Raw genomic sequence first — 26,965 nt, 5'->3', positions numbered from 1 at the left:
TAAGGGCTGCTCAGCTCCAGATTTTTAATTTAATCCATTGTATAAAAGCCTAATTGCAAAGTTGTGTGGAGTTAGGGTAAGTTCTGAATTTTCCAATGACTTGGGAAAACACAGCCTAGATTTTAAATTTTTGCTTCATTTTGTATCAGTACTAATGTATATACTTGACTGAAAAACAACTAGCTTGGACATGTTGCCATAAGGCACACAAGAAATTATAGAACCTGCTCCAAAAGTTTTTGAATGTCTTAATACTGCTGATACAATTGCATAAAAATCTTACTTTTGGGAAACGTGATGCATCTGCCTCGTCCTATGTATCCAACACCCAATTTTTTCCAGCAAGTGAGTGAACAAGAATGAGGTTAAATGGAAATGGTGTATGTTGAGCCAAAAAATATTAAACATACACCCCCACCCCCCAAACAGCAAGTCTCTTCCTCTTCTGTATAAACAAAGGCAGAAACAGAATCAAAGCAGCTTCACTTTTTTCCTGGTATCCTATTTATTCAGTAGAATCAGAGATGCACATTTAATAGTTTGTCCTAGAAGTAGCACATTACTGTTACTAGAATTACAAACTAGTAATGTTGAAACTAATTAACAGAATAAAAGAGCTGACCCTGCCTGTGTGTAGTGGTCTCATTTTGAACGTAAGCAGATTAGACTGATGGGACTTCAGACATCCGTACACCGTACAGAGAATGTAACTGCCAGTATTTCAACATTTAACAACTAGCATTATTTTCTTTAAAATGCCCTTCATGGTGGGTATGACCTCCCAAGCAAGGAATGTAGCAGATGAGTAGGTAGCAAAGAAGTCCAGTTCCAGGGTCTTGGCCAAATTCCAACTTCAGTAATTACACTCTGCTCTTAAATTCCCCCTGCAGCTCTACTAGAATAAAGCTCTTTTTCAGCTGTCCTGAAGCATTGTGTAGTATTTCTGTGAAGCTGTACAACACTGAAAAATATCTCCTCCCATTAAAATTGCAAGGGGAATTTAGGTAGACAGAAAGCTATTACCAGAGTTTGAATTTGGGCAGAACACCAAGGTTAACTTACACTTGCATTGGGATCAAGGGATCTTTGCTGACTAGGAGTGTCAGGCCCTTGTTAAAGAGCACAAGTGGGAATAGCTCACTGCACCGCCTGAATACAAACTCGGAAACTTGGGAGCTCTGCACCTGGAAGCAACCACAGGAATGTTTCCAAACAAATGACTCTATATGACTGGTGCTGAAGAGTATCTTATCAAAACCTTATTTGGTTATTTAGTAATATTTATGAAATTATTTCTTGATAAAAAAGCTTCCAGCAACTTTAAAAAAAAAAACAAACCACATTTTAAAAAGAATTCTTTACTAACAGAAAAGCAGCTATATAATGCAATTATGCCAAGGCAAGTATTTGAACTTCAATAAGTAGATACACCAAGAACCACTCAAAGAGTATTTAAGCAAGCTGAACCAGGCCTGCAGTACTGTGAAACTAGTAAAAGCATTCTATGTTATGCTAAATAGACAGCTGTAACAGTTTTCTTAGCCTCTAAATTGGGACTCATTTAAAATATTTAGGTAGCTGACTCCCAAATCAGTTTACACCCAAAAATCATTCCTACTAAACTAGAATAATTTAGAACAATCACTGTATAAATTCCTCTAAAAAGGAAGAAAACTCTCCAAATCCATCCACGTACACAGAGTCTGTTTGCTATTTATATTTTGTGCCTTTCTTTTTTCAGATCAGGGCAGCTGTAACTTTGGTGCTCATATTTCACTCATTTTTTACTCTGAACTTTCGTATATTTTCTTATCCACAGCCACCTCAGAATAACCAGCACAGTGATGCTGAGGCCAGCAGTCAGTATCACCAGTGTCACCACAGCACTAATGCCAGCAGCCAGTTGACTCATGCAAAACTCTGGTGGCTCTTCATCAACATAGTAAATCCTCATTTTTTCAATATCCCGAGCGCCTCCATTGACAGAGACAGTGAATGAAATACAGTCACACCTAGATTTCTCTGAGTCGTTCTGATTCAGGCAGATTTGGATAAGAGGGGAATCATACTTAACAGCTGTGATGTACTTGGGGTACAGTTTGTTCAGCTCTCAGGCAGGTGTTTCAGGGCATTTGCTATGTTTGGAACATTGAAGGCACTGGACTTTTTGTGCTTCAGTTTCAGTGTAGATCCAGTTTGTACTAACCAGTTCACCACACCTCAGGCTTTTGTCACCCTTTATGGTTCTTCTTACTCCGGCGGTGTTCACACACCAGCAAGTATCAGTTTGATGGCACTGCCTGGCTCTGAAGATGCCACTGTCCTCGCAGTCTGGATTGTAAATGCCATCTATCTAACAGCCCACAGGGATGGCCCCAGAAGCGCTTCTCCTTCAGGGGGATCGTTTCTGCCTTCATCAGCAAGCATTTTGAAGTCAGTGTGGAACAGTCTACCTTGTGATTTGAACCCACCAGCGTGCAGGTGCAGTTCCCAGATGCGTCCTGGGCACATACCATCACCTTGTTGGTCGCACAGGTACAGTTGTTCTGCGCTGATGAAGCTACCACCAGAATCAAACCCATCAAAAACCCGAACAGAGGCTCCATATTGCAGATGAAAAGCATGGATAAAGTCCTGAGTGATAGCAGGCAGTATCTGAAGCTTGAATCCATTCATGGAGACTACTCATTTGTACATGCTGGCGTGCTGCTCCCTTTATCAAGATTCAAATCAGACCCACCAAACAAGTTCTCCTTCCAAAACAACTGGCATCTCGTACCCAAATCCTAGAGAATTCAATAAGCTGCACTTTCATCTATTACTTCTCGGGGAGTGGCACCAATGCCTGCCTCCAGATGCTTGCCATCCCTCTTACTTGATGAGGAAGCAACCAGCAGGAGACAAAAGCCAACGTGAAGCATAGCTTCTACCTTGGGCTTCCTTCACGGATTAAAGCACAATCAGCTTGCCCTTCCCCTTCTTTAAACTTTTTACGGACTATGTAAATGCACATTTAAGGAATTTCTCCCATTTTGGTTAGAAGAAATCCTACTCCTCCTCTTCCATCATGGTTTTTCCTATATCTTCCATCACCCAGCTTTGTATCATTCCACTGTCTAGAGTCTTATCAGTTACGGACTTCCTCCTTTCTACTTTCATATATTTATAAAATAAAGTCTTTCGGAGTTTTATGTATGCTGCCTGGAGTAGCTGCCAATTCAGGAGAAACAACTGTTCATCAGTTTGATGGCTGCTCTCCTATTTACAGAGCAGAGTCTCATCTTCCAGCACGGAAATCTTCTCTCCCCGCTTTCCTTTGGCACATACTCATCCCACGGCAGTACTAGGAATGATGATTTTCATGCTTGCATTACCCTTACAAAGTTGTTAGCCATTTCTGAAGAAATTTTTCACTGTGAACTTTTGCAGTACGCTCCAGTAGCTCCCAAGTGTCCTAACGATCTACAGAGCATGAGTTACCGTTTCCATGTGTTTCGGCAGCAGCTGAAAGATATTTTCCAGTTTGCATTAAGCAAGTTCCATTCATCCGATTTGTCAAACACTGTCAGACACTTCACAAATCATTATTTTGGGAACAGTAGTGACCAAAGAACGATCTATATGCCATTCTCCCATCCATGCAACTTGCACATTGCCTTGCGGTCAAGCTTCCCATGCTCTGCCAGGTGCACAAGAAACTGGGAGGGGGCACAGCCAGGATAGTTGATCCAAACTGACCAAAGGGCTATTCCATACCATATGATGTCAAGCTCAGTATAGAAACTGGGGGAGTTGGCCAGGGGGACAGCAAGTGCTGCTCGGGGACTGACTGGGCATCAGTCAGCGGGTGGCGAGCAGTTGCATCACTTGTTTTTTTTTCCCTGGGTTTTGTTTCTCTCTCTTCTTGTTCTCCTTTTCATTACAATTTTTATTACTATTATTATTTTTTTATTTCAATTATTAAACTGCTCTTATCTCAACCCATGAGTTTTCTTACTTTTGCCCTTCCAGTTCTCTCCCCCATCCCACTGGGGGTGGGGGGCTGGGGTGGTGAGCGAGCATCTGCGTGGTGCTTGGTTGCTGACAGGGGCTAAACCACGACAATGTTTAAAATGAGAGCTCCAGCTGTAAATACCCTCTACCACTAGAAAATGGCACAATGTGGAGTTGAACCTTGCAGCTAGAGCCATTTCTAAATAAGCCATAGAAACACACACTACTTGAGGGAGCAAAGATGAGGCAAGTTCTTCAAATTATTCCTGGCTCCTTTAAAGCACATTACCACACCTCTCCTTTTCCCCTTCCTTCAGACAAAAATAACAGTAGTTACCTTTCTTAGAAAATAAGAGATGTACAGTTAAAATTATTATAAAAATTGCTAGGTATTTCAAGTTGTCATATTGACTGTTCTTTGATAATAGTTTAGTAACTCTTTTCCCATTTTTAATTTCTAAGTCATTCATTTAACTATAGTAAAGTTTTTTTTTAAATTTCACATCCCTCCTTCGAAGTCAAAATCCATTTAACTGTCACCCACATGCTCATATCTTGTCTTTATTTCATTTCACATTATGGACTTTAGAGGGAGTAGGTTTTGTTTTTCTTCTCTCTGGAGGACAGAGCCTCAACTGCTGTAAACTTACAACTCACAGCCAGCTTCAGTGAAGCGATGGCAATTTCTATATGGCTGAGAGCTGTGCTGCCCTTGTGCTTAGAAAGCACCATATGGGTGGGCAGTAACCAGACTTTTTGGTAAACAGTAGTTTCCTTGTATGATGTTTACAGGCATTTGTGTTTGGTCTCAGCCTCATATTATCATTTGGCAGTTTCCCCTTTTTACAGACACCTACAGTGAAGTAGAGAAAAATTAACTGGTTTGGCAAAAGTAACACATGGAAGAAAAACCATAGGTAACTGAACGAGATAGTCTGTTTTCCCTACTGGTGGAAGATTCTCATCACTGTTACCTTAATTAAAAAGTACATTGTCTCTTCCCTGAAAGGTGGCCAGAAGCATGACGATGGTTTTCAAATATACCCATCACCAAGCAAAAAGTGTAGAACAGTGGCAAGAGAAGGGCAAAGAAGGAATAATCTTAAGTTTCCCTGACAGCTGCATAAATTGCCAAAATAAAAGTGCACTTTTCCATTGACCTTTTTTGTACTGGTGGATTTCCCCCTCTGTAAATAAGGGGAGAACAGACTTATTTTAAAGACAAAAGTCCTTCCAAATATCTATATACATGTCTATAGATATGTATATAAAAATATATACATGTAATGTCTCTATGACACTAAAAAAATACAAAGTGGTATTTCCTTTAATCCATGCTAAGCTGTAATGGCACTACAAGAGTTAATTATTTAGAACAGCAGCCTCTAAAAGGAATAATCCTGTAGGAAATGGGGAGTGCATTATTTCTTTAGTGATCTCTGCTTCCATGGAAACAGTTTCTCGGCACAATTCTAAAGCTCATAAAAGTAGGGCACTAGGTCTATGTAAAACAGCAAGACATTTCCAATTAAACAACCAGAATGCTTTTATCTAGGCCATTAAATACTTTGTTCAGCATCAAATATGATTACAATGTTCACTGGGATGTTAACAACCAGCTACTTCCCACGCGCCAGGGCCGGATGAAGTCACCCTGCGTGCATCCCGACGCCCTGAGCCCCCTCAACGGGGTCCACAGCAAGAGCACAGCACGTTTCCTTCCCCTCGCAGACGCCGGGGTGCCCTGCCCTGCCTCCCCACGCCTTCCGAGGCGCACTGTACACCTCCACGCGGCTCGCTTTCCACCTGCACGGCCACTCTTTCCCCTACACAACACGATGTCCTCGTAGCTCAGTAATGCCCAGCAGACCACATTCTCTGCTAGCGCAGCAGGAAAGAGTTAATCTGGCTCCTGCTGCTGGCAGAAATAGAGCTAGAACCAACACACTCAAATGAAATCTGGGTAATGAATATTGTTTGAAAGGTTAAGCTGATGATCACCTTCAGAATTCGCTGGAGTTGCCCATGAAAACAAACCCACTGCATTACTTTAGTGATCTACAGCCAGGATTCTCTGTGAAAAGTGTGGAAAATACTGATCTACCATCCTGGCATCCCTGCCACAAAGTACCACTGGATAATTTTCTGAAGGAGACTAATGCAGAGGGTGTGTAATAACAAATGAAAGAAACAAATCTATACCAAGGTACACAACTATGGCCCATAAAATTTAATCACTTTTAGCCGGAAGTTTATATGCACTGGTAAGAACAGTTTTGGACTTAGTTCAAAACCTTTTTTGTATCAGCTGTGACAAAGCTCCCTCTAGTGGTATTAAACTTCATTGAATCACTTTGTTATTGTTGCTTACTTGGAATAAAGAAATACCAGATCCGATGGTCAAGAGACAAGAAGCTGTTACAAACACGGAACACATCTTTCAAGGTACTGCATATACAGTCTTTATTAGTAGACTCTTGTATACCATTAGTCAGGAATATCAAAGTAGCAAGCAAAAGGAAAAAAAGTACTTGATATCAATGGCAACAGCGTTAACTTTTTTTGTTTGGCTGGTTTTGGGTTTGGTTTTCTTGGTTTGTTTGTTCTTGGGTTTTGTTTGTCTTCCTCAACTGAACTGTTCTTGGAAAGTTACTTATTTAAAAAAAAAAAAAATGGGCATTCCCCTCCCCTGGAACACAAGGCATATATCCCTGTGAAGAAGCACCGCTGATAACTGGGATAGCAAAACTTGACTCAGCCAACAAATGCCCATAAAGGATATCTGCCAGAAGTTACATCTTAGGGGGTTAGGGAGTTGGTTGGTTGGTTGTTTTAAACTGTTGACTCTTCCAGTTTAAACTGTATCATTCTACTTGCTACTCAACCATTTCCCATCTCCTGAGCAACAACTTGGCAAGGCATAACAGCTGGTCTTACATAAATAAATAGCATGTTAGTCTGCAACAGGTACACTAAAACAAAGCTAGCATAAAAAGAATTGCTGGATGGGAAAAAAAAAATAAAGAGCTTTGCAATAAAAAAATTTAATCCCTTATATGTGTTTGGTAGCAGAACTGGTAGTATTAGTAAATAGATTTTTATCCTCTTAGAAGCATGCAACTTCCAAACTCTCATTATTAACCACACAGTCAAAATAAATTATGAAAAGTGGGTTAGTTACTTACTATGGCTCCCACCAACCAAATTATTATTTAGCATCACAAATGCGGTATTTCCAATTCACATACAATATTGTGTGATAATACTGGGTTACGATGGTACTAGCAGTTCTATTTCCTCCCACAGCACCCTGCTAATGAACTCTTAGTAAATCTGGAGTCTTTGTCTGTGTATCAAAGTCTCAATACTGCACCATGTCCTCTTCTCAAGAGACAGACTGCTTCAAAACTGTGTTTTACTCAAAACTTTTCTGATGTAACATGACTGTTAAATCCAATTAATACAACTGTATTACTTTAACTCATTTTAATCATTAAACAGAGACGCAGCCAGCACCTTGTTACCACTACTTGGGTAATACCTTAAACGGTTGGAAATAGACTGTATGTGGACAACGAACATTATCTGCTTCATATTGCTGTTACACGAGAAGTTCAAGATTCTCCTCCTACAAATCAGAACTAATTACAGCTTTTAGTACATACATTTATACTATCCAATTTTTCTAGAGTAACCTATGCAAAACTGCAAAAGAATACCTTACACTGCAGACCACGCCACAACTAAGTAGGGAAGGAATGCTTTCTCACCAAGAGTGTAGTTTGAACTAGAAATACAGAAAGCCATGCAGTATTTTTAATTAGGAAGTCCCAAAGATGACATTTTAGAATATATGCAGACTGAGTAACATGCCTTATATAGATGGATACACCAAGTTTATAAATTATACATAGTAGTGGGATCTAAAGCTGCACACCAGCAGATCTGAACATAGAAGAGAGCACAGAACATTCACCAATATTTTTAAGTCCATAGCTCTTGAACCTGCATTGGGAGAACCGCTGAGTATCAAGGGCTCACATTTTCATATGATCAGGCTCTGCACATTCCACTTAGCAACAGAAGAGACTAACATTTTATGAGGCATGGTAAAAAAGTAATTTTAACTTCCTATAAAGGAGTTCCCTCCTTGGGATGCAACTCTACAATTTTAAAGCTTTTCAAACTCTTTACACAAATGAAAAGCTTAAGTTAAAAATGTAAACGTATAAAATCTTAAATTCCATTTATGTTATGTAGAACTAGATATATACACACAAATAGATTTTTTTTAAAATAAGAGTTGAGTCCATTGTCACCCCTCTAGATATAAACTCAAGGCCTTGCTTGCTTCATGTTTTCAAATATATTTTAGACCTGAGAAACTTTGCCCAAGATAAATCTGTGTAAATAGTAATAACTGTATACAAGTCAAGTTTCCTCATGATTTAGAAAGCAAAATTTAAAGCACATTTTTTCTATAAAGATTCACAGTGATACAGCTCATGAAACATTTCCAAGTTGCAATCAAGAAACTTCTCAATCAAGATCAATCTGTTTATGACTAATTCATCTTAATATAGACTTGTATGAAATTATAATTGAAGTGCTGATACAAAAGAGTATGTGTTCTTATTGACTGCACATTAAAGAGAAGACTCTGAATATAAAAGTTGGTGGGGTTTTTTTCTTTAGAAAGACAAATACTTTTCTGCTTGTTGCACTAAGTTTGTCATCAGTCAAGAGCTCTTGTTTCCACAGGAAACAGTGGCAATTAGAAGTGGACAAATCACAACGATCTGGCAGAACACCGTATCTCCCCATAGAATGGAAGATGAGAAAGATCGCAACCTGTAATAAGACAGGAGTTACCATTTCCACTGGAAACAAGCACAACTACTACTGAAGTCATGAAAACTTGCCAGCTCTTCCTCCCCAAATATAGAAGCAAGATGGCAAAGAACATGCCAAAAAACTACTTGACCGTAAGGATCAAGGGGGGGCGGGGAGGAGGGGGAAATTAAATGATGTGTTAAACCACAACTGAATAAAACTTCAGACAGGATACAAGGAAAGTTTGAAATCAGTGAGCTACAAAATTTTCATTTCAGTTAAGTTGTAAGTTTCTCTTCTGTGAATTCATCCAAACTTACAATCTCTGAAGAATTAAGGAACAAATTCATTCTGAGTTAGATGTGTACCTGTAGATAAAAAACAAGAGAAAATTCCCAAACTGAAAGACTTGAAGCTCTCCTTGAAGACTGAAGCACAGTATTCTTGCTAGGTTGTCCTTCTTCCCAAATGGCAGACTGTTGGTCAATCAGTTAATTCTGTGGCACTTGTTTTTTTACAAAATGTTAGTATTAAGTGTTCCTCATGTAGTCAGGTCACACACATTAAGAGTTTTTCAAACTATGTTTAAACCGTAACAGTAAGATGACACTGGATTCTATAACAGTTACTATTAAAATGGATAATAATTCTGAAAGAGTTGACATAATAGGGAGGAGGGGAAGAAAATGAAAAAAAAAAAAAAGAATCAAAATTCCATAATTTTGTTTTGTTAAAGCCATCACACTGGCAGTTCATTTGAACATTCATTCTCATTTTCTTCGGCATTACTCTTTTTCTCACTCTTGTATGTGGAAAGGAATAAGTTTTCTATCTGAGTCAAGAACTCTTCAGCAACGAAGCAGTTTGTTACCTTGCCCAAGGTCTTCCTCATGCACTCCAAAAGCTAGTCAAAAGAAAAGGAGATTTTTTAAAATTGTCATTTTTCCTGAGTTTATTTTTTCCCCTTCTAGCTGATAAGTATTCCAAAGGGATTTTTATTTATTTAGGATTAACACTACAGAAAGTGTTCAACTGTACAATATAAATTTTGGAAAGGAAGTCACACAGGAACACATGGGTGATTTAAAACTAATTCTTTAAAACGAGTTACACAGCATTCACGAGTATTCCACCAACTCAGTTTTAGATTTAAGCTGTTTATAAGCAAAGTCATGTTGAGAGGAGAAAAAAAAAAATTAGATGTGGGTAATCACTGTGTATGTTTTCTGTTTATGTCTTTTGCTTCAGGCAGACTTTCTGTCTTGTTTGTGCAATTAATGTTACAGCTGCAGTTATTTAGCACTTCATAGCAATGACTACACTGACGAGAAAATTAAAGTTCCCACTTATGCATGCCAAACATGGCGCAGCACTACTTTACTGATTGAACAAAGGACTAGGCAGTCCAATGTTCTCTTGAAACACATGCAGTTCTCGACACTGAAAGTATACAACATGCTGAGAAGAGACATGATTAATTTGACATTCTTTCTTCTCCAAACTGACGTTAAAACTTGGTATCTGCATGTAACCATTGTCCCCAATTCTCTCCAATGAACATTGTTATTTTCACTGTGTTTGTAAGTTAATAAGCTGCACTATAAAAGTCATTTATTCTGATTAGTTTACATCTCTGATTTGTAAAAATGTAACCTCAGGTGACTTCTGATGATACAAACCAGATTTGTATTAAAAAAAACATTTAAAATTAAAGCTAAAAAATAAAAGATGAAAACTTACTTTCTGCAAACAAGTCAAGTCAGAATCTCTATGAAAAATTTTATTCATGGGGACACTGCTGTGGAAAGAAAAAAAACCAATAGTGCTGTAGAAAGCAGACACGTGTCTTTACTGAAACATCAGTAATAAACATGCAAAAATTCTAAACTGGCTATTCTTTATAATATAAGTAGACATATACCTATGGCAGAATCTGTATTTTTCAATTATCCATCTTGTTTTTTCAAATATTAATTCCCACTGAGGTTCCTCCAACATCTGGTGTACTTCAAATTTGTAGGGCAGGCCTGTAATTAATTGAACATGACTATTCAGTGCTTCTAGTACACTCACCTTTTTCCCCCCACCCCTTTTTTTTTTAGTTTTAGGTACAATCCCTTCCTTTGCCGTAACTGTTCAAAGTTTATTACTGACTGCAGAAGCTTGCAGTCCTGTTACTTGCCAACGTTAAGGAGGTTAAAGTAAAAGTATGACATATTTTGGATTCCAAATTTAATTTTGGTAGGAGTAGGGAACAAACCTGTTCTCCTCCCTGCCCTCACCAATTCCTCATGCCATAAGGAAGCACACAGACATCTACAACATAACAGGAAAACGGCAAAATAAATTGAGTTTTTATAACCCAGTACCAATTACACTTTTGTAGTCTCTCTATGTGGTTATTAAAAAAGGTTTTGTTTTTCATGTATGAACTGGCTGCTGAAGTGGCTGACTATTGTTCTAGATTTCAGAGGAATTCTGTTCCTAAAGGAAGAAATTCTTCTAGTTTATTGCAGGTGGGGGAAGAAGAATTTAGAAAGTATTCTAAAGGAACACCAGAAAATTACTTGCAGAACACAATTCAGTTACCAAAAATCAGGGAGAAGGGAAGAGACTGTAAATTTCAGTAGGTCATTAAAAAAAAAAAAGGTGCCTTTCCAAGATCATAAGAATTTAATGAGGTGAAAAGCATGCTTTCCAACTATACCTCAGAGTAAGTGAAAAGAAAGCAATAAATATAATTTGCTATTTGAACATATCTCAAATGTGAGAAGTGTTCAGCGCAGAACGCTTTCCAAGAGTAAAATTAATCTGTAGAAATATTTATGGCTCATATGAAATACTAATTTGTATTCATTTGCTCAGTACTATAGCTCTACTGCCACAGTATAACTTTTCCAAAGAGCTAGAGGAGACACTCTTTTGTAAAAAGTTGATTTCAGGAGATAAACATAAATATGAAGTCCTCTCAGACAGAAAACGCATGCGACCAAAGCCTACTTCTAAGGGCAGATAAAGTTTCTAAGTATTTTAACTCCACACCACAAGGGTGGGATGCATGGGAAATGAGGATAAAATTACGGTACTGTCAGTATGGTAAACAGGAATTATTGCACAGATGTGGCCACCACTTCACATCCCCTAGGACTATGAAGCAAGTCTGCAGGCAGATGGTCTCCCTTGCTTACTTCCACAGGAAATAACAGAGGGGGAACTGTCGGGTCACATGGCTGCTGCTATTGCCTTGCCAAGAAAACTGGAAACCTCAGAGTTTGGATGCAAAAATGGGGGGAGGGAGGAGGGGAGAGAAGAGGCAGCTACCATAACCATATACTGTTATCATGGGAATTTTCCTCAAATTAATGTCAGGGAACAAGCAGAAGATCTGATCATCACTTGAAATACCATAAATTTTATATATGTTCTTAACTATTCAAGAAAGGAAAACATCCCATTTTCATGAAATGCCAATGACATTTTTAATCAAGAATATGTTCTCTTAGGTTGGGATTCATGCCAGCACAGCATTTCATCTTTCATATCTTGTGTTTTCCTGGACAGCTGGCAAGTTTGATCCTTTGACCTTCTGAAAGCTAAGTCACTCAAATAAGGATTTTTGGCCGCTCTAACAGCCAATTGTTTGCTATCATACTTCTGTCTTCTCAATCAGAGGATCTGTTCAGAATTTTGTAATGCAGCAAAGTAATACATGCGAAGTAGTTTCTCAGCTATTCATATGGATACTGTATATAAATAACAGTGACCCTTCTCCCCAACCCTTTTAATTTCTTTCACGGATTGTGGGAAATACTAATACAGAGAAAACAATCTTCTATTTATACCTGTATATTCTTGTCATGACAGCATGGACTACTTGCAGAATTCCTCTTTAAGTGAAATTCCGGCATTTGTACAGCACAAGTTACTAACATAAATATATAAATACCTATTTGTTAAGTTCAAGAACAGACAACATTTTTCCCCTTAGTATCCAAAAGGAAAAGAAAAATTACGACAATGGATAAAATATCAGTACTTACGGTAGGAACCATCAGAACTGATCTCATCACTAATGACTAGACAAGTAATCTGAGAATATGGAAGAGGATTATTTCGGTTGTAAGGACTTATAATCATCCCAATGAACATGGCACCACCCCTGGAGAAGTAACTCTAAAAAAACCAAACACACACAAAAAAACTGACATAGAAGAAATACAACCTTTTTCACAACAGCATTCTGAAATTAAAAAAAAAAAAAAAAGAATTTATGGAAATTTATGAAAGGAACTTATTTTAAGATGCATTAGAGCAATAGTGTGCATTAACACTGTAAACATCAGGGAGGCTTTAGGGTTGTTGGGTTTTTTTGCTATTTATTTTTAATGTACAGACCAGCAAGTACCTGGTATTTAGCTTGAGTGTCAATATCTCGTATTGAGGGGTTGGGGTCAAAGGCTGGGTGGGAATGGTACCATCCAATAACACTGTATCCTCTGGCAGCCAGCGTTTCCGAGGCCTGCGTTTGAGATACTGGATCCATCTCACACTGCAGTCCTGTACTGAGACTATTGCATGGCTCTGCTGCACAAACCTGTTAAAAAAGTCTCCAGATGGATAAATGCAAGAAGTCTCCATCAGTTAAATAAAATTTAAAGAATTTTAAGAGTCATATACCAGATCTTCCTCATAACAGAGTTGACGGGCCAACACTCGAACATAAGCATAACTCTTAACATTTCAAGACTACAGTAAATAACTTCAACTTAAATATATTTAAGTAGTCGCCCTTCAGAAGTAACATGTAACTATTCAAATTATATATATTATCATAAGGTTTAATATTTTAGAGAAAATGTAAAAAGACAAACACTTACTTCTACAATTTTATCAGCTTCAGAGTATCTTCCACCTAGCAGCCCTATTACTTCTGCCATAGACACATGAGAGTGCTAAAATGATATTAAACAATTATTAAAAGGTTCAAGTTGTATAATTTCTCCTAGTTTTGATCTGCACAAAACAGAATACATTGGTTTCACAGCTACAAGTCACTAACTTCTCAATGACATTTAGAAGGAAAACTTAGGACAGCTAAAGATTCTCAAACACCCAATGTTTCAATTTGAAGCAAACAGAAAAGATTATGTTTGCTTATTATATACATGCACGTTTGCAGTGCATTTGTATAACACTTCCATACATGAAGCAACGCTAACTTCAAAAACTGAAGCCTGTGCAATGCTGTGCAGTGCTGAACCAACTGCACCAATTTTGGTACAACCTGTTGTTATTAAAAACCCACACACTGCTTTATAAACACACAATAATTTCCCAGACTAGTAGAAAATGAACCTGTAAGATTGCAAAACGGCAGTCTATATTATAAAGTAGCTTTAAAAAATTCTATTTAAAGTATGACTGAGAGTAGTAAGTAGGAATGCTCTTTTTAGTGTACAACCATTTACCTTCTAGAAAAACCAAGCACAACGTAAAAAACCCATCAATCTTTAGAGGCTTTATTTAATACTAGATTCTCACGTCAAGGTCTGAATGGAAAGAAGTTAACATAAGTACTGTATTTCTCATTCTTCTTAAGTTGTCCATTAAAAAACCAACCAAACCAAAAAACCACAACATATACATCATAGCTTTTTGAAAGATAAAACTTAATCCTCACCAAATCCATTATTAAAAGTGCTTCAGAAGACACTTTCACCTGAAAAGGTTCCTGAAATGATAAACGCAATAATGAATATAAGAAAAGTAACCTAAGTAATAAAGCATTCTTGATTATTCACTCATAGGTACATACCTGTTTTTCTTCAGTGAATAAACAGCACGGTATCAGCTGAAAGGGATCAAAGGAACTATAAAATGAAAGAAAATTTCTCTAAAGATGTAGGACAGTCAGGAAACTTTTCAAGTTTCCCTCTGTCCCTTGGCAGAGGAATAACCTTGTTTTCTTTACTGGATTTTCTCATCCCACACTAGGATGACTTCCAGCAAATATAGAAACTTCACTACCCACTCTCGTGAATTTCAATACGAAACATTTGAAATGTATACATGTTATTTCAGACCATAATACATATTAATGATTTGCAGCCTCCAGCCTGACACTACCCAAGACATTTCTTTCATTTCTAGAAGATCTATGTTTGAACATGATGTACTTCAAACAATACCTTTTTATTTGTCTTGAACCTTTAGAAGAAGATTTTGCAGGTTTCAGTTTTTCTTCCTCTCTTCTTCTTGCTAATTCTTCAGCAGACAGATGCTAAAGAAATTTAAAAAATAATAATTAAAAAAAAAAAGTCTTAATGTCTTAAGTGCTCCTTCAGTAGGGATTCCAAAACCAGCCCAGAATAGTTCTTGACATCAGTGTCCTCTTGATACGCTATCAATTTTTGTGTGTTACAGTACTACTCAAGATAGAGGGCAATAGCCCTAGCAGAATCAAGCAGTGTGAAGGTAATGACAATCAGAGATCTAGTCCATAAGATGCCTGATGAAAAAAGTCTTACATTCCCCAAGTCAATCAAATTCAGTAAAATCACAGCCCATATCGCAAACCATGCATAAATGCAAGTGTGGTAACTGAGCAGAAAATCTGCCATTACAATCCATGGCCAGAAGTTATCATGACACCTCTTTAAGAATGAGTGTTTTCAAACTTTCATTTGCATCCAAATATGTATTTTGCAGAAAGTGTTAGAATTATTAACCACAGTTACTCAAAAATAGGTATGGCATTATCACATTATGGAAGTAATTGTTACAGATACTTAATACTGAAGGTTGCAAATTTAAGTGGTTTTCTATAACGGCTCTTCACTTTTTGTATAATTTGAAATTGTAGAAATGGACAAATGGATATTTTCTTTCCAAGTCTTCTATAAAATATTTAAACTTGTATGAATTTTTCTAAGTACTTCATAAACCACAGTATTTCTGGGGCTATTGCTAGTAGCGGAATTAATATTAGGAACTTGTATCACCTGCATTGTAAACACAAAGAAACCATATAGTACTGAACAAATAAAATTTAAATCTTATTCTCCTATCCCCTACTGTTAGCTTTAGTAAGGCTGTTAACTGAAAACAAAGGGTCATGAAATCTCCTACAAGACAAGGCAAAGAACTTTACAGGCATAAAACAGCATAGGGCCATACATGCTCACAACATGAACACCTTTGTAAACACCAAAGTACAGCTGTATTTATCAGCAGCATAAAGATGTAACAGCTGCTACATTATTTTCAAATTATTGCTTCCACAAAGAGAGGTTAAGTACCTATTACACAACTGTTTTCCTTGTATATTTGATGCAACACCACCTGCTAGCAATTAGCAAGAATTAATTCTGTAAGAAAAGTTTAAAACACAGAAGGTTACCTCAAATGTCTGTCCTTCCAAATCCTTTGCATCACACCAGTTTCCCCAAGGGTCTCGCACTCGCCGTCGTCTTGTACGCTGCAGCAAGCAAATCAACATGAGTCAAGGATCATACTCCTGAAAAACTGCATTTACTTCATTTAATCAGCCATAAGAACATTGTCCAAAAGGTTGCCACGTGAACATTACTGACACTATGACATATTTCCAGAAAAGAAAGAACACCCTGCAGTTCTGTAGAATTATGTAGTTCACAGTCTGTCACAAAATATCATCAGTGAAGTTTTCAGTTTTTAAGGGTGTAAAGCATAACACCTGGTTGATGCTCCATGGATCATCAACATCTCTGACAGCAATAGTGCATTATTATCCAGCTCTGAATTATAGCTCAGACGATACAAAAAGCTATAAAACCAATGTTTGCATCTAGTATATGCTAGTTCTTTATATTTCAATTTTCTTTTTTCTTAGTGGGATTGACTTAGTTTTCCTCTCATCAACAGATGTATTTTGCTATGAAGTACTAAAAATGCTACACTAAATATGAGTATGAAAATTACATCTGGCAAGCCTTGGTAATTCATGTAGTTATAAATGCGTCACAACTAATGGTGGAAATAAGGCTCTCAGTAAGTCATATCTTATACCTAGTATATTTAACAGTTAAAATGCAAGCAACTTAATTACATACTACCAACATGCTCCACTATTTTATGCGTCATAAATTATGGAGAGGTGGGTAGGAAGGGGTTGGGGCTGCAGGGAAAAGACTGAAACACAATCATAGTTAAGTACCTGTACAGAAATCAAGTATGTAAGATAGCAGAAGTTAGGGCAGACACCTGTCAGACAGCAGAACATGTACTTAGACTGATGCTCAAATTACAGGGCGTTCTAATGAAACTGCAAACTGAATGAGAGGAGAAATTGCCTGAGATGCCCTAGCTTGAACATGAAGATTGAGAAGACCTTCTCCATTCTGAATGTTTTTTGCTGCCCCCGCCTCCCTGACCAAAACGTACCATGGACTGCAAGCGCTGAGCAAGCTGGTACGCTTCCACTGTGTCCTTGCCTTCTTTGGACCGTGTTTTATCAGCTGGTTGGGGTCGGTTATAGACAGCCTGTTCTACAGGATACAGAAGAGAGATACACGGTACTTCGGTAAAGTATGAAGCCACTGATTTCTGGTACAGAGCCAAGAATGACAGAGATAAGCGGTAATGACAAATACCATAAAGTAAAAAAGCAACAACAAAATAAAGCCACAGTGAAAAGACATCTCTTGATGGTCATATTACTAACTGATTATACAGCGCTCCCACTACCACAGCATTTTTAAGACAGGAAAACCTCCTTCCTTATTGTTAAATTTATTTCAGACAAAATGTATTTGCAGGCCATTCCTCCTCTCCTAGGTGACTGTCATTCAGCTTTGGACCAAAATCAATCCAGAGAGACTAAACCAACAGTAACTTATAGGTGCATATATACTTTTAACATGTCACCTAATTTTAACATTTGAATCTTGTAAAAACTAGCCCCAAGGATGAAGACATTGCTTTTTATTTAGGAAACAGTTAAAATTCAGTATGGGAAAGAAACAGTAACTTGAATTCCGTCTTACATGGAGGGAGGGCAGAATTTCAGATACAGCAGGTATCAGGAAAAAAGAAAATCCAACACTGGACACACAGAAAAGCACAAAACAAAAAATACCCATCTGCTGGTGTGTGGTAAACATGGGGGGGCGGGGGGGGGAGAAAAAAAAAAGAAAATGTCTTGTGTAAATCCAAAAATCCATAACCCTATAAGCAGGTTACAAACTCCTCTAGATTTTCAAAGGTCATGAAGAGACAATCTGCTCAGAAGGTCCTTCCCTAGTAAGGATTAATGTGTATCCTTCTGTGTGAGCAGTATACCCTAACATTAAGCAGGCCTTCAACATTAACACCAAAATAGGCTGCAGCCATATAGGCTGGAACACAACTATACTAAATACAGTCCAAACAAAGATTCTCTTCTACAGAATTTAAATGTAACAACATTTACTATTTAAGACATTAAGAGTACAGAGAAGTTGGAAGGCTATCCACATGGATGCTTAATTCTGATTAAGTGCAGTCATCTACACTTTAATGAAGTGAACTTACAACTTCTCTTTTGAAGATACATCTACTAATCTTAATGTTTACCCTTCACATGAAAATATTCATTTTAAAAAAAAGCTGACAGTCAACAACAGATGTGTTCAGCGAGAATTTATTAGAATTTAAGCCCTGAATTGATTTCAATAAAAATATCTTTACCACAGCCAAAGTTAATCGCTCCTATTAATTCCAAGTACGTGTGGATCCGTCCAATGCAGTTAACATCACCGCAGTTCTTAAGGCCTGGACGTACTGAAGTCTTATTCAGGTATTTGGGTTTACATCTCTCCCTAAAATAAAATATAGCACATTGTCAAATAATAAAACAAATCACGGAGGGGGAGGAAGGAATTGTGTGACTTAAGCTGAGGTTAAGACAAGCCACTGAAGTGTTTTTTTCCCTCCACAATGCACACATTACACACCATTACGCAGGGCAATCACAGCAAAAATACAAATTTCACAACACACATACAATTTATTTTAGGGTTATTCATACACATTCATACGTATGCAGAGTGAAACTTATGTTCCATGTGTTAAAACAAATTCTTCAACATCACTAGTGCCAGGAAGCAATGAACTACTTAGAAGTACCATGATACTGGTAAACTGATATCAGAACAACTGCATTAGATTAGTCCAAATAGCTCATATAATCATAGGCTTCCCTGGCATAATAAATAAGCCTGTTTTCACTCTCTATGCACTTATTACTTGCTTTTAAACTGATACTGAATTGTTTCAGTTCAACACTTCTCTGGTATGGAATTTTAGAGTTTCTTTGCAACTAGAAAAAGCGGTCAATACAGAAGACCACTGAATGAGAACAGAGTTAAACTCAGCAATTCTTTCTACTAGCAACCTAACCAACACAACAAGCACACAAAACAAAAATCTTAACAGAACAAACTGTATATTGAGCCTGCTACCACAATCACTAAAGGTTCCTTAAACAGGTTCTTTGGAGATGGAATACAAAATATTCAAGTGTACACCGCTACTCCAAATTGATTCTTAATTTGAAGTGTTTTTTGGTCAACATTATTTGCTCTAGCACAGACTATTTCTTCTAGCTGCCCTTCTGTAAAGGCAGTACTACAATGCTCCAGACCTCATTACGGAATTAATTTAATCAGTTATTTTGAGGAACCATTTATTAAAACCATATATGCATTCTTAGATATAGGATGACAAAAAATTGGAAGAAAATAATATAACCAAAACGGATGCAGCTTGTTCTGATATAGGACACTCATTTTCATAATGCTTCAAAGTATTTTCAGTGCTTAGCTTCCAGAATGCCAGGAAAAAAACTGGGTAGATGCAAAAGAAGCATTAATAATCAGTGCTGTTCACTGGCAATCTTTATAATGCTACCATAAAATTAATTTTACTCTTTTCAGAAGTAAGCTGTTAGTACCAAGCAGCGCTTTAACTACAACAAAGCAGGACATGAGTCATCTTAATCACTTATTTCAGTAAATGAAATTAATGCATCTTACCATTGATCCAAAATATAATTCCTAATTTTCAAATAACGCTCTGGTGTTTTGGCCTGGCGCCCTTCAAAAAATTCAGGAATAGCTTGCTTTTCTTCTTCCAGAATGATGCTTCTGTCAACCTCCACTTCTTGATCAGGTGGCTTAAGCTCTTCTGCTTCTTCTTGATGATCTTCATCCACTTGGCAGGGAGAAGGAAAAAGCAATCCATTATCAGCCAGGTCTCTCTGTTCCTCATTAAGCTCCTGATCAGTTACTTGTCTCGTACCATGAGATGTTACTAGTCTGCCTTGTTCAGCTTTCTCAGTAAAATTATTGTATTGCTGGTAATCTACGGTCACAGATTTATCACTGTTCAAGTGCTGAGAACATGTTGCTGCAACACCTGGAAATACTAATGCATCCACTGTATCTTGCTTGGTATGTTGAGGATCTTCTTTAGGTAAAGAAATTGCAGAGCTGTGTCCAACAGAAGAAAGAACATGTTCCATTCCTTTTGTTTCTTCAACTGGACTTTTTGAAATAACAGATAATTCAGATTTTCCAGTTTCTTGCTGGAAGGTAGGAGAAAGTAGCTCATCCATGTCATCAGTTATGTCTACTTCTTCATCATCTGACAGCTTTTCAATTTTCACTGCATTCAGATTGGGGTCTGCACGGCCTCTCAAGTTTCCAGATGACCATGCTTCTACCCTTATCCCATCTTCAATGGGAAGACTGCTCCCACACTGACTTTGCTCTTCCTTTTCAGAATCACCATTTTTTGCCTTAGGAAAATATAAAATACTTTTAGGAGGGAAAAAGAAAACAATCCCCTCTGCCTCCCAAATAGTCAGAACTATTTTACTTGAACACCAGACATTCTGAAGTGTTTCTTCCTCATCTTACCCTTTTAATACATTTTAATCCATTGCAATTCACTTTTACACAGCATTATAGGTATACTTCTAGCTCAAGTGTAAATTAACATGTATTTGCATTCAAAAAAAATTGAGACAGTAGTAATTTCTTCTTAAATGCCCCCAAAGTCTCAAATGAGGCTAAAGCTAAAACTACAACGCACAGCTGAAATGGCTGTAGAGTGCAAAAACACGTATTTTCAGACTAACAGCCAACAGTATAAGAGATTACAATTATACTACATTTATTGTTTAGTTATACCAGCAATGAAAATACTGAAGTCATTCTAGGAATTTGAAATCAGGTCTGACTTCATATTTAAATCTGCAAATAAGTATATTCCACTTTTCTGAATAAGGGAATAAATAGAGTACATACTTTAACAGCAGTACCCTGAAAAATCAAGCTACATGTACAACAGCATACTTTTCAAAGAGTCTTTTTGCTAGCTACAAAGATACTGTTTACCTTGTTCTTAAAATACTGCCGAGCATAGCTCTTTACTTGTAGAACAGTACGACTTCCAATCAACTTAGCAATTTTTGTCCACCGGCGGCCAAATTTCACCTAGTACAACAAAGCACATTTAAGTTACCTAACCTGTAAGATTCCAGATATCGCACTTTATGTGCAAAAAGAGTTTTAAGAACAATTACTCATTACAAATGCACAAACAGTACAGCAAACCCATGGTAAAAAGCCTCAGAACTTATATATATACTTATATACCAAGAAGAAAATTGCATCCAACAGTAAGAATTATTGCTATTCTTCTTAAACTAGAGGATCTTCTTCACCCAATTCAGGCACACTGTAAATTATGCTGCCTGCTAACCCAAGGAATCCTACTGAAAGGAATTTGTACTTGGCAAAAGAAACCCTGTTACATTCAGCACTGTACAACCTCTAAAGACCTTACAATAGTAGTTAAAGGATTTCACTTTATTAGCTGATTTGCCTTAAGCACACACAATACTTGCTGTAGTTAACTACAGCATTATGATTGTACAATTCATAAAGCTGTATATTTGAGATATTTTGTGATCTCAAATTGTAATCAGCCTCACATGAACAAAATCTGGTAAAGCAAGCTGTTTTGGGGGATTCATCAATATAAATCTGATTTATCATTACACTCTTAGTAGACGGCAATTATTTTTAACAAATTCGAAGTGCAAAAGCAGAAGCAGATAAATATAACATGCTTATATTTATTATTATTTTGTTATTTAAGATAATCTAATGAATTCTATTCAAAATATTACATATATAAACAAATTTACCAGTCCTTGTTCAAATAGTTCTTTTTCTTCTGATGTCCACTTTAAGGAGTAGCTAGCTGATTTTGTGGGTGATCGCACCCTAGGAAAATAGGAAACAGAAGTTAGTGCTTTCTTAAAAATATATATTCTCAAATCCCAGTAGCTGAAGGCAACTTCTGACAGGAGGACTACTCCCCATCTTCTGTAAAACTCAAGGTATTGTTTTAAACATGAATGCTACTGATAAATAAAATATTGAGAATCATGTCAGCTTCTCCATCACAAAGGAAGATTCAAAGCAACACAATATTCATCAGTAATTAATGGTACAGAATACACAGAAGCAATCAGAAAAGTTCAGGCAAGAAAGTCAACTAGAATTAACAGGGTTTTTTTTTCAGAAGGACCACTGTACTACAAAAAAACAAACTAGTTTATTACAAGCCTATTACTAGACACAACAATATTTCTTTGCATTGAAAGGTCTCTTAAATAAGTTTTTACAGCCAAACAAAAGGAACTAAGGAACTATTTTTTTTTTTTAAAGAATTGTGTCCAGTAACTTAACAAAAATCAGACGCCACACTTAAAAATGCAACTCAATCATTAAAATGTACATACATGACTTTTCCAGTTTTCTTATGTGGGCTGCAAATAAAAAACAAAGTGAAAATAAAAATTAATAATTGTAATGCTGTTGCATATCTCAGCAAATAACCTTATTTTGGAAGGACTTTTCATTTCTTCTCATCTAACTGAGAATTTTTCTCAGAACACAACTTACCTTTTCATAGATCTTTTCTCTGCTTCCTTTTGATTGAGCCATATTTTTTCAGAAAGTGATTTATTAGATAAATAATATCTGAAATAGTTACTAAGTAAGTTTTAAAGCATCAGTGATATTTGTACACGTGAGAATTCTAATAGTCATGTAAATTATACTGGTTCAAAATTATTCAGCTGTAGAAGCAAATACTGTACTGCTTTCAAAACTGAAATACAAGATTTCACACACTCCTACTAGCTTAATGCATAAGGAAGTGACATTTGACTTCTGCACCCCCACGCTCACTTTACTTGCAGCAAACTAGGTATCCCGTTTCTACAGCAGCATCTTCCTTTTTTACTTAGAAAAAATACAAGTAATTTTCATCGTACTGATACCTTATCTATTTTCAAATTAAGCCTCACTAATTCATTCTGTTAGGAAAACTTTAATTGCTTTAATTTTCATGTTCCTCTATTACTGTATATTACTACACCCAATTACAAAAAGAACATGAAAATAAATTAGCCCATGATTAGTACTGCTATAACCTACCTAATCTGTGAGGTCACCTTATGCCAGAAATGCTACTACTGGTAAGACTATTTAAGCCAACACTGCTCAAAAGAAAAAGAAGAAGAAAAAAAGCAGCAGCTCTTCCTTCCTGTTTTCATCTTGCATTCTGGCAGAAGTATGAATGTAGCCAGACAAACCCAGACAGTAAACCAGTCCAAGTGAAGAACAATTCAGCAAAAAGAAGTAGCTATTTTTAGTCAGATCAGCTGTTTGATCAAGTTCACTATGAAGCCACACAAACAGCTGCATCAGCACAATGCTGGAGGTGGCACTGAACAAGCAGCTAAGTGGGGATGAATATTGCTATTTTTGATGCCAGTGACAGCTTAAATCCCGCAAGCTTTGGAGTAATTTTCTGAAGAATCGGAAGCAGAGGAAGCTGCAGGTAGCTGGATGATTAATTCAAGGGTCCTCCATGATTTCTACAATCTACCTACAAGATGACAGTGCTTCAGTCACCTTAACAAGAAAAGATTTGTCCTGTTCCTTTGGAAACAGGAAGTTTTCTACTGTTATACAGGAAAACATACAAGCAAATCAGGAAAAGGATACTCTTCTTCCAGCAACATTTTCTCAATGACAGCCCTGTTTTCTTCACTAATGCTGCTGTCCAATGCCCATGGCTGCAAACAATACAAATATGTCTTAATATTTAAATTCTGTCACGCTGTTACTTGATTATCAAGAATATATAATAGCTTCTAAAAGTAAAGAAAAAGCACTGGTTAAAAACTTAAAAGAGCATGTACACGGAGGGAAGAGAATGGAGAAAACAGAAGTTCTGATAACCTTGCTAGAAGTACCATTCATTTAAAAAACACTTACGAGACTGTTACCAGTTCTCCAAGATGAATCAAGATAGTGATCCTGCAGCAAGCTTGAAGCTGTGTTTTCATGATCTCTGAAAAAGATTCCAGTGTTCAAAACAACGCAAAGATATTCAAACAAAATTAATGCTGTCAGAGTTAAAATAATGGTGTAGTAAAAAACAAAAACATTAACAGAAGATGACAGAATTAGGTACTAAAATATAAAGCATATATTGCAGACTATTATGTAATGCTACTCTCTTATAATATTCCATTAGACATAGCATAAATACCCCTCAGGAAGTCATCTTTCTTAGTAATCTCAGTAGCAACTCCTCACCTATCTCACTGCAGACTGTATGTGATACCAATGAAACCCTGAACAGTAAAAATTCTCTTCCAGAAAGACTGAAAGCAGGAGGGACCATGTAAAATATACACAAATGAAAGAAGCCAGAATTTTATGGACAAATGAAGAACTGTATTTTTAATATTAAAAGTGTAATTGAGTTGTATTATCTCCACTTAACATTTCTCCACCCTTCCCCAAACAAGGCAAAAGCACCCCCTTATAAAGAAAAAACTGTTTTCCTCCCAAGGAAAGCTCATACTTACACAAGGTTTAATATAACCCTATCATCCAGAATTGTTAGTGCTCTTATGGACTTCATCCAGATTATGCTTGATCTTTTCTGTAAATGACTACTTACTACTTTTAGAACTCTGATGTTGATTAACATAATTGATCAACTTTCTTCTATTTTAATGGAGCATAAAATCTCCTTAGTAATTAACGTAATTCTTTTGTCACTCTTTGCTTCCAGAACATTCAGACTTTTCTAAAGACTAATTAGCCCTATAACCCTTGCAATGCTACTAAAATTAAATTCACCTACTATTCTGAACTGCTTTGTGCCAGCAGTTCAAACACCTCTTTATAGGTAAGGATAAATCCTCATGTACAGCTAGAAAGCAATGTAAATTGTTCTTCTTTTGGAGCATATTAAGAAATGCATCAGATCAATAGTCCCCTTTGCCCAGTATTCTGTCTCCAGCAGCGGCAACAGCAAATGCTACTCTAGGACAGCACGCGAGTCCGGCCGCTGTCTCTGACACAATCCTCTCATAACCTCCAGGCATCTGCAACTGCTAGATTTGTAGCGTTAGAATTGCTGACCATTCGCTTCTGCATCTGTTTACAGGTCCCTTACCCGTGAATTTATTGCATCAGTTTTCTGCCCTTCCCTGTGTTCAGTTTTCTGAGCCCTGTCTGCCTCTGCAAGTTCAGTACCAGTTATGCAACACAGCACCGTCTGTCTACGCATTTTACAGGAGTCTCCTAGCGCTCTCACCAAGTGTCCCCCGCTCACGTACCGCTGGATCCGGTGAGAGCAACTCTGCATTCACCGCACTTTAATGCTTTCACCGGCCCCATTCCCAGTGCCCTGCCCGACGATGCTCAACATCGGCGCTCCCGCCCCGCCCCCGCCCGCAGCGACCCCTCAATGAGACTCCAAGGTCTCTCCCCTGAGGCGCCCGGCAGCGGGAAGCACCGGCGGGGGCCCCGGGCGAGCGCGGCCCAGCCCGGGCAGCCCCCTCAGCAGGCGGCAGCGCGCGGGGGCCCGCAGACGCTGCTCCCCGCCTCGCCGCCCCCTCACGCGAACCCCGGCCGCCGCGGCCATACAAAGCCTGCCCGCGGCGGGGGGAAGGGACGCGCTCCCCGGAGCGGCATGGCCGCCAGCCCGCAGCACGGCCCTCACTCACCCCGGCACCGCCTCTCCGGGCACGGCCGCCGGGTCTCCTTCGATGTCCACCTCCAACTCCTCCGTCGCCGCCATGACACCGGCCCCGCCGATCTCGCGAGAAGGGGCGGGAGCGCCGCGCCGCGCCGGGGACTGAGCATGCGCGGAGCGCACCGCGTGCGCAGCAGCCCTCAGTGAAGCTGCGCCCTGAGGAGAAGCCGGGGCGGAGGCGGAGAGATGGCGCTGGGGTAGGCGGGGCGCGCAGGGGGCAGCTGAGGGCGAGCCGGGCGCTGAGGGGCAACCTGCAGGGTACGAGCGAAGGGGAAAGGGCTGAATGCCAGGCAGGGATGGGAGAGCGCGGCGGCTGAGGGGGAAGCGCATGAGGGGGAAGAGCGGGCCGCCACAGAGGGAGGCTGGAGCCCGCCCAGGCCCCGCGCCCGGTGCCTGCTGCCCCTCGGCGCTGCCCCGCTCGCTGTGGGGTGGGAGCGCTCCGAGGAGGGAAGCCGTGCCTCAGGGCCGCCGAAAACCCGCCTGGCAATTCGCCTTTCCTCGCTTGCGGCTGCTGAAGCACGCTGGGCTAACGGCGGGTTGCCAGCTGCCCGCGGTCAACCCGGGCCCGCTGAAGTGTGTGATGCGCTGACCGAAGAGGGACGCTCTTTCGGTGCATCGTGCTGCAGATGTCGGTTTTGCTAGGCTCTGTCTGTGTACTGCCAAGCGTGCTGTCATCTAGAAGATGACAGCAGCAGGGTGTTGTGCGGGTTGTGTTGTAACATGGCTATACAAGTCAGTTTTATTCCTATACGTTCTTAAATCTGTGTTTGATTTCACAAGAAGTATTTGTCCCTTCATGGTGATTGAGTATCTTCATATACTGAAGGGAAGCGTGAAGAACCGTGAGGGCTGATTGTCATTATACAGAAAATGACCACAGAGAACCCCCGTCGTCTCAAGAAAGTGTTTCTGTTTTAAGAGATGACAATACAAATATTTTGAACCAATAAACTCTGCTGCAACCTTTTTATTCTGAACATTTCAT

General features: G+C 38.5%; 2 protein-coding genes across 11 annotated transcripts; both read right to left on the bottom strand.

Annotated features, from left to right (window-relative positions):
* Positions 1–1,777: 1,777 nt before the first annotated feature.
* Positions 1,778–2,606, bottom strand: TACSTD2 (tumor associated calcium signal transducer 2). Its single transcript, XM_009483196.1, is given in 4 exon segments — positions 1,778–2,106; positions 2,109–2,187; positions 2,189–2,350; positions 2,352–2,606. Coding segments are annotated over 4 exon segments (825 nt in total).
* A 3,833-nt stretch (positions 2,607–6,439) lies between these two features.
* MYSM1 (Myb like, SWIRM and MPN domains 1) lies at positions 6,440–26,027 on the bottom strand. Of its 10 annotated transcripts, none has more exons than XR_012831044.1 (21): positions 25,080–25,295; positions 24,204–24,279; positions 23,931–24,001; positions 22,821–22,898; positions 22,658–22,684; positions 22,058–22,136; positions 21,243–21,341; positions 19,878–20,641; positions 18,532–18,662; positions 17,248–17,351; positions 16,226–16,303; positions 15,003–15,106; positions 14,642–14,696; positions 14,507–14,557; positions 13,704–13,778; positions 13,232–13,420; positions 12,867–12,999; positions 10,748–10,853; positions 10,567–10,624; positions 9,147–9,730; positions 6,440–8,844 (listed from the first exon to the last, which is right to left on the bottom strand). XR_012831044.1 is itself a non-coding variant. In XM_075710249.1 (21 exons), the coding sequence occupies exons 1-21, from the start codon at positions 25,187–25,189 to the stop codon at positions 9,458–9,460; spliced, it is 2,439 nt and encodes an 812-aa protein (XP_075566364.1). In that variant the 5' UTR covers positions 25,190–25,295; the 3' UTR covers positions 6,440–9,457. The 10 variants fall into 10 exon arrangements, 8 of the variants coding, with proteins under 8 accessions (XP_075566364.1, XP_075566365.1, XP_075566362.1 ...); XR_012831045.1 differs by having other exon boundaries at positions 9,195–9,730; XM_075710249.1 differs by having other exon boundaries at positions 6,440–9,475; positions 9,698–9,730.
* Positions 26,028–26,965: the final 938 nt, after the last annotated feature.

The sequence above is a fragment of the Pelecanus crispus genome, chromosome 5, assembly GCF_030463565.1.
Source record: "Pelecanus crispus isolate bPelCri1 chromosome 5, bPelCri1.pri, whole genome shotgun sequence".
NCBI classification, from domain to species: Eukaryota; Metazoa; Chordata; class Aves; order Pelecaniformes; family Pelecanidae; genus Pelecanus; species Pelecanus crispus.
This window is presented reverse-complemented; position numbering and strand designations above follow the sequence as displayed.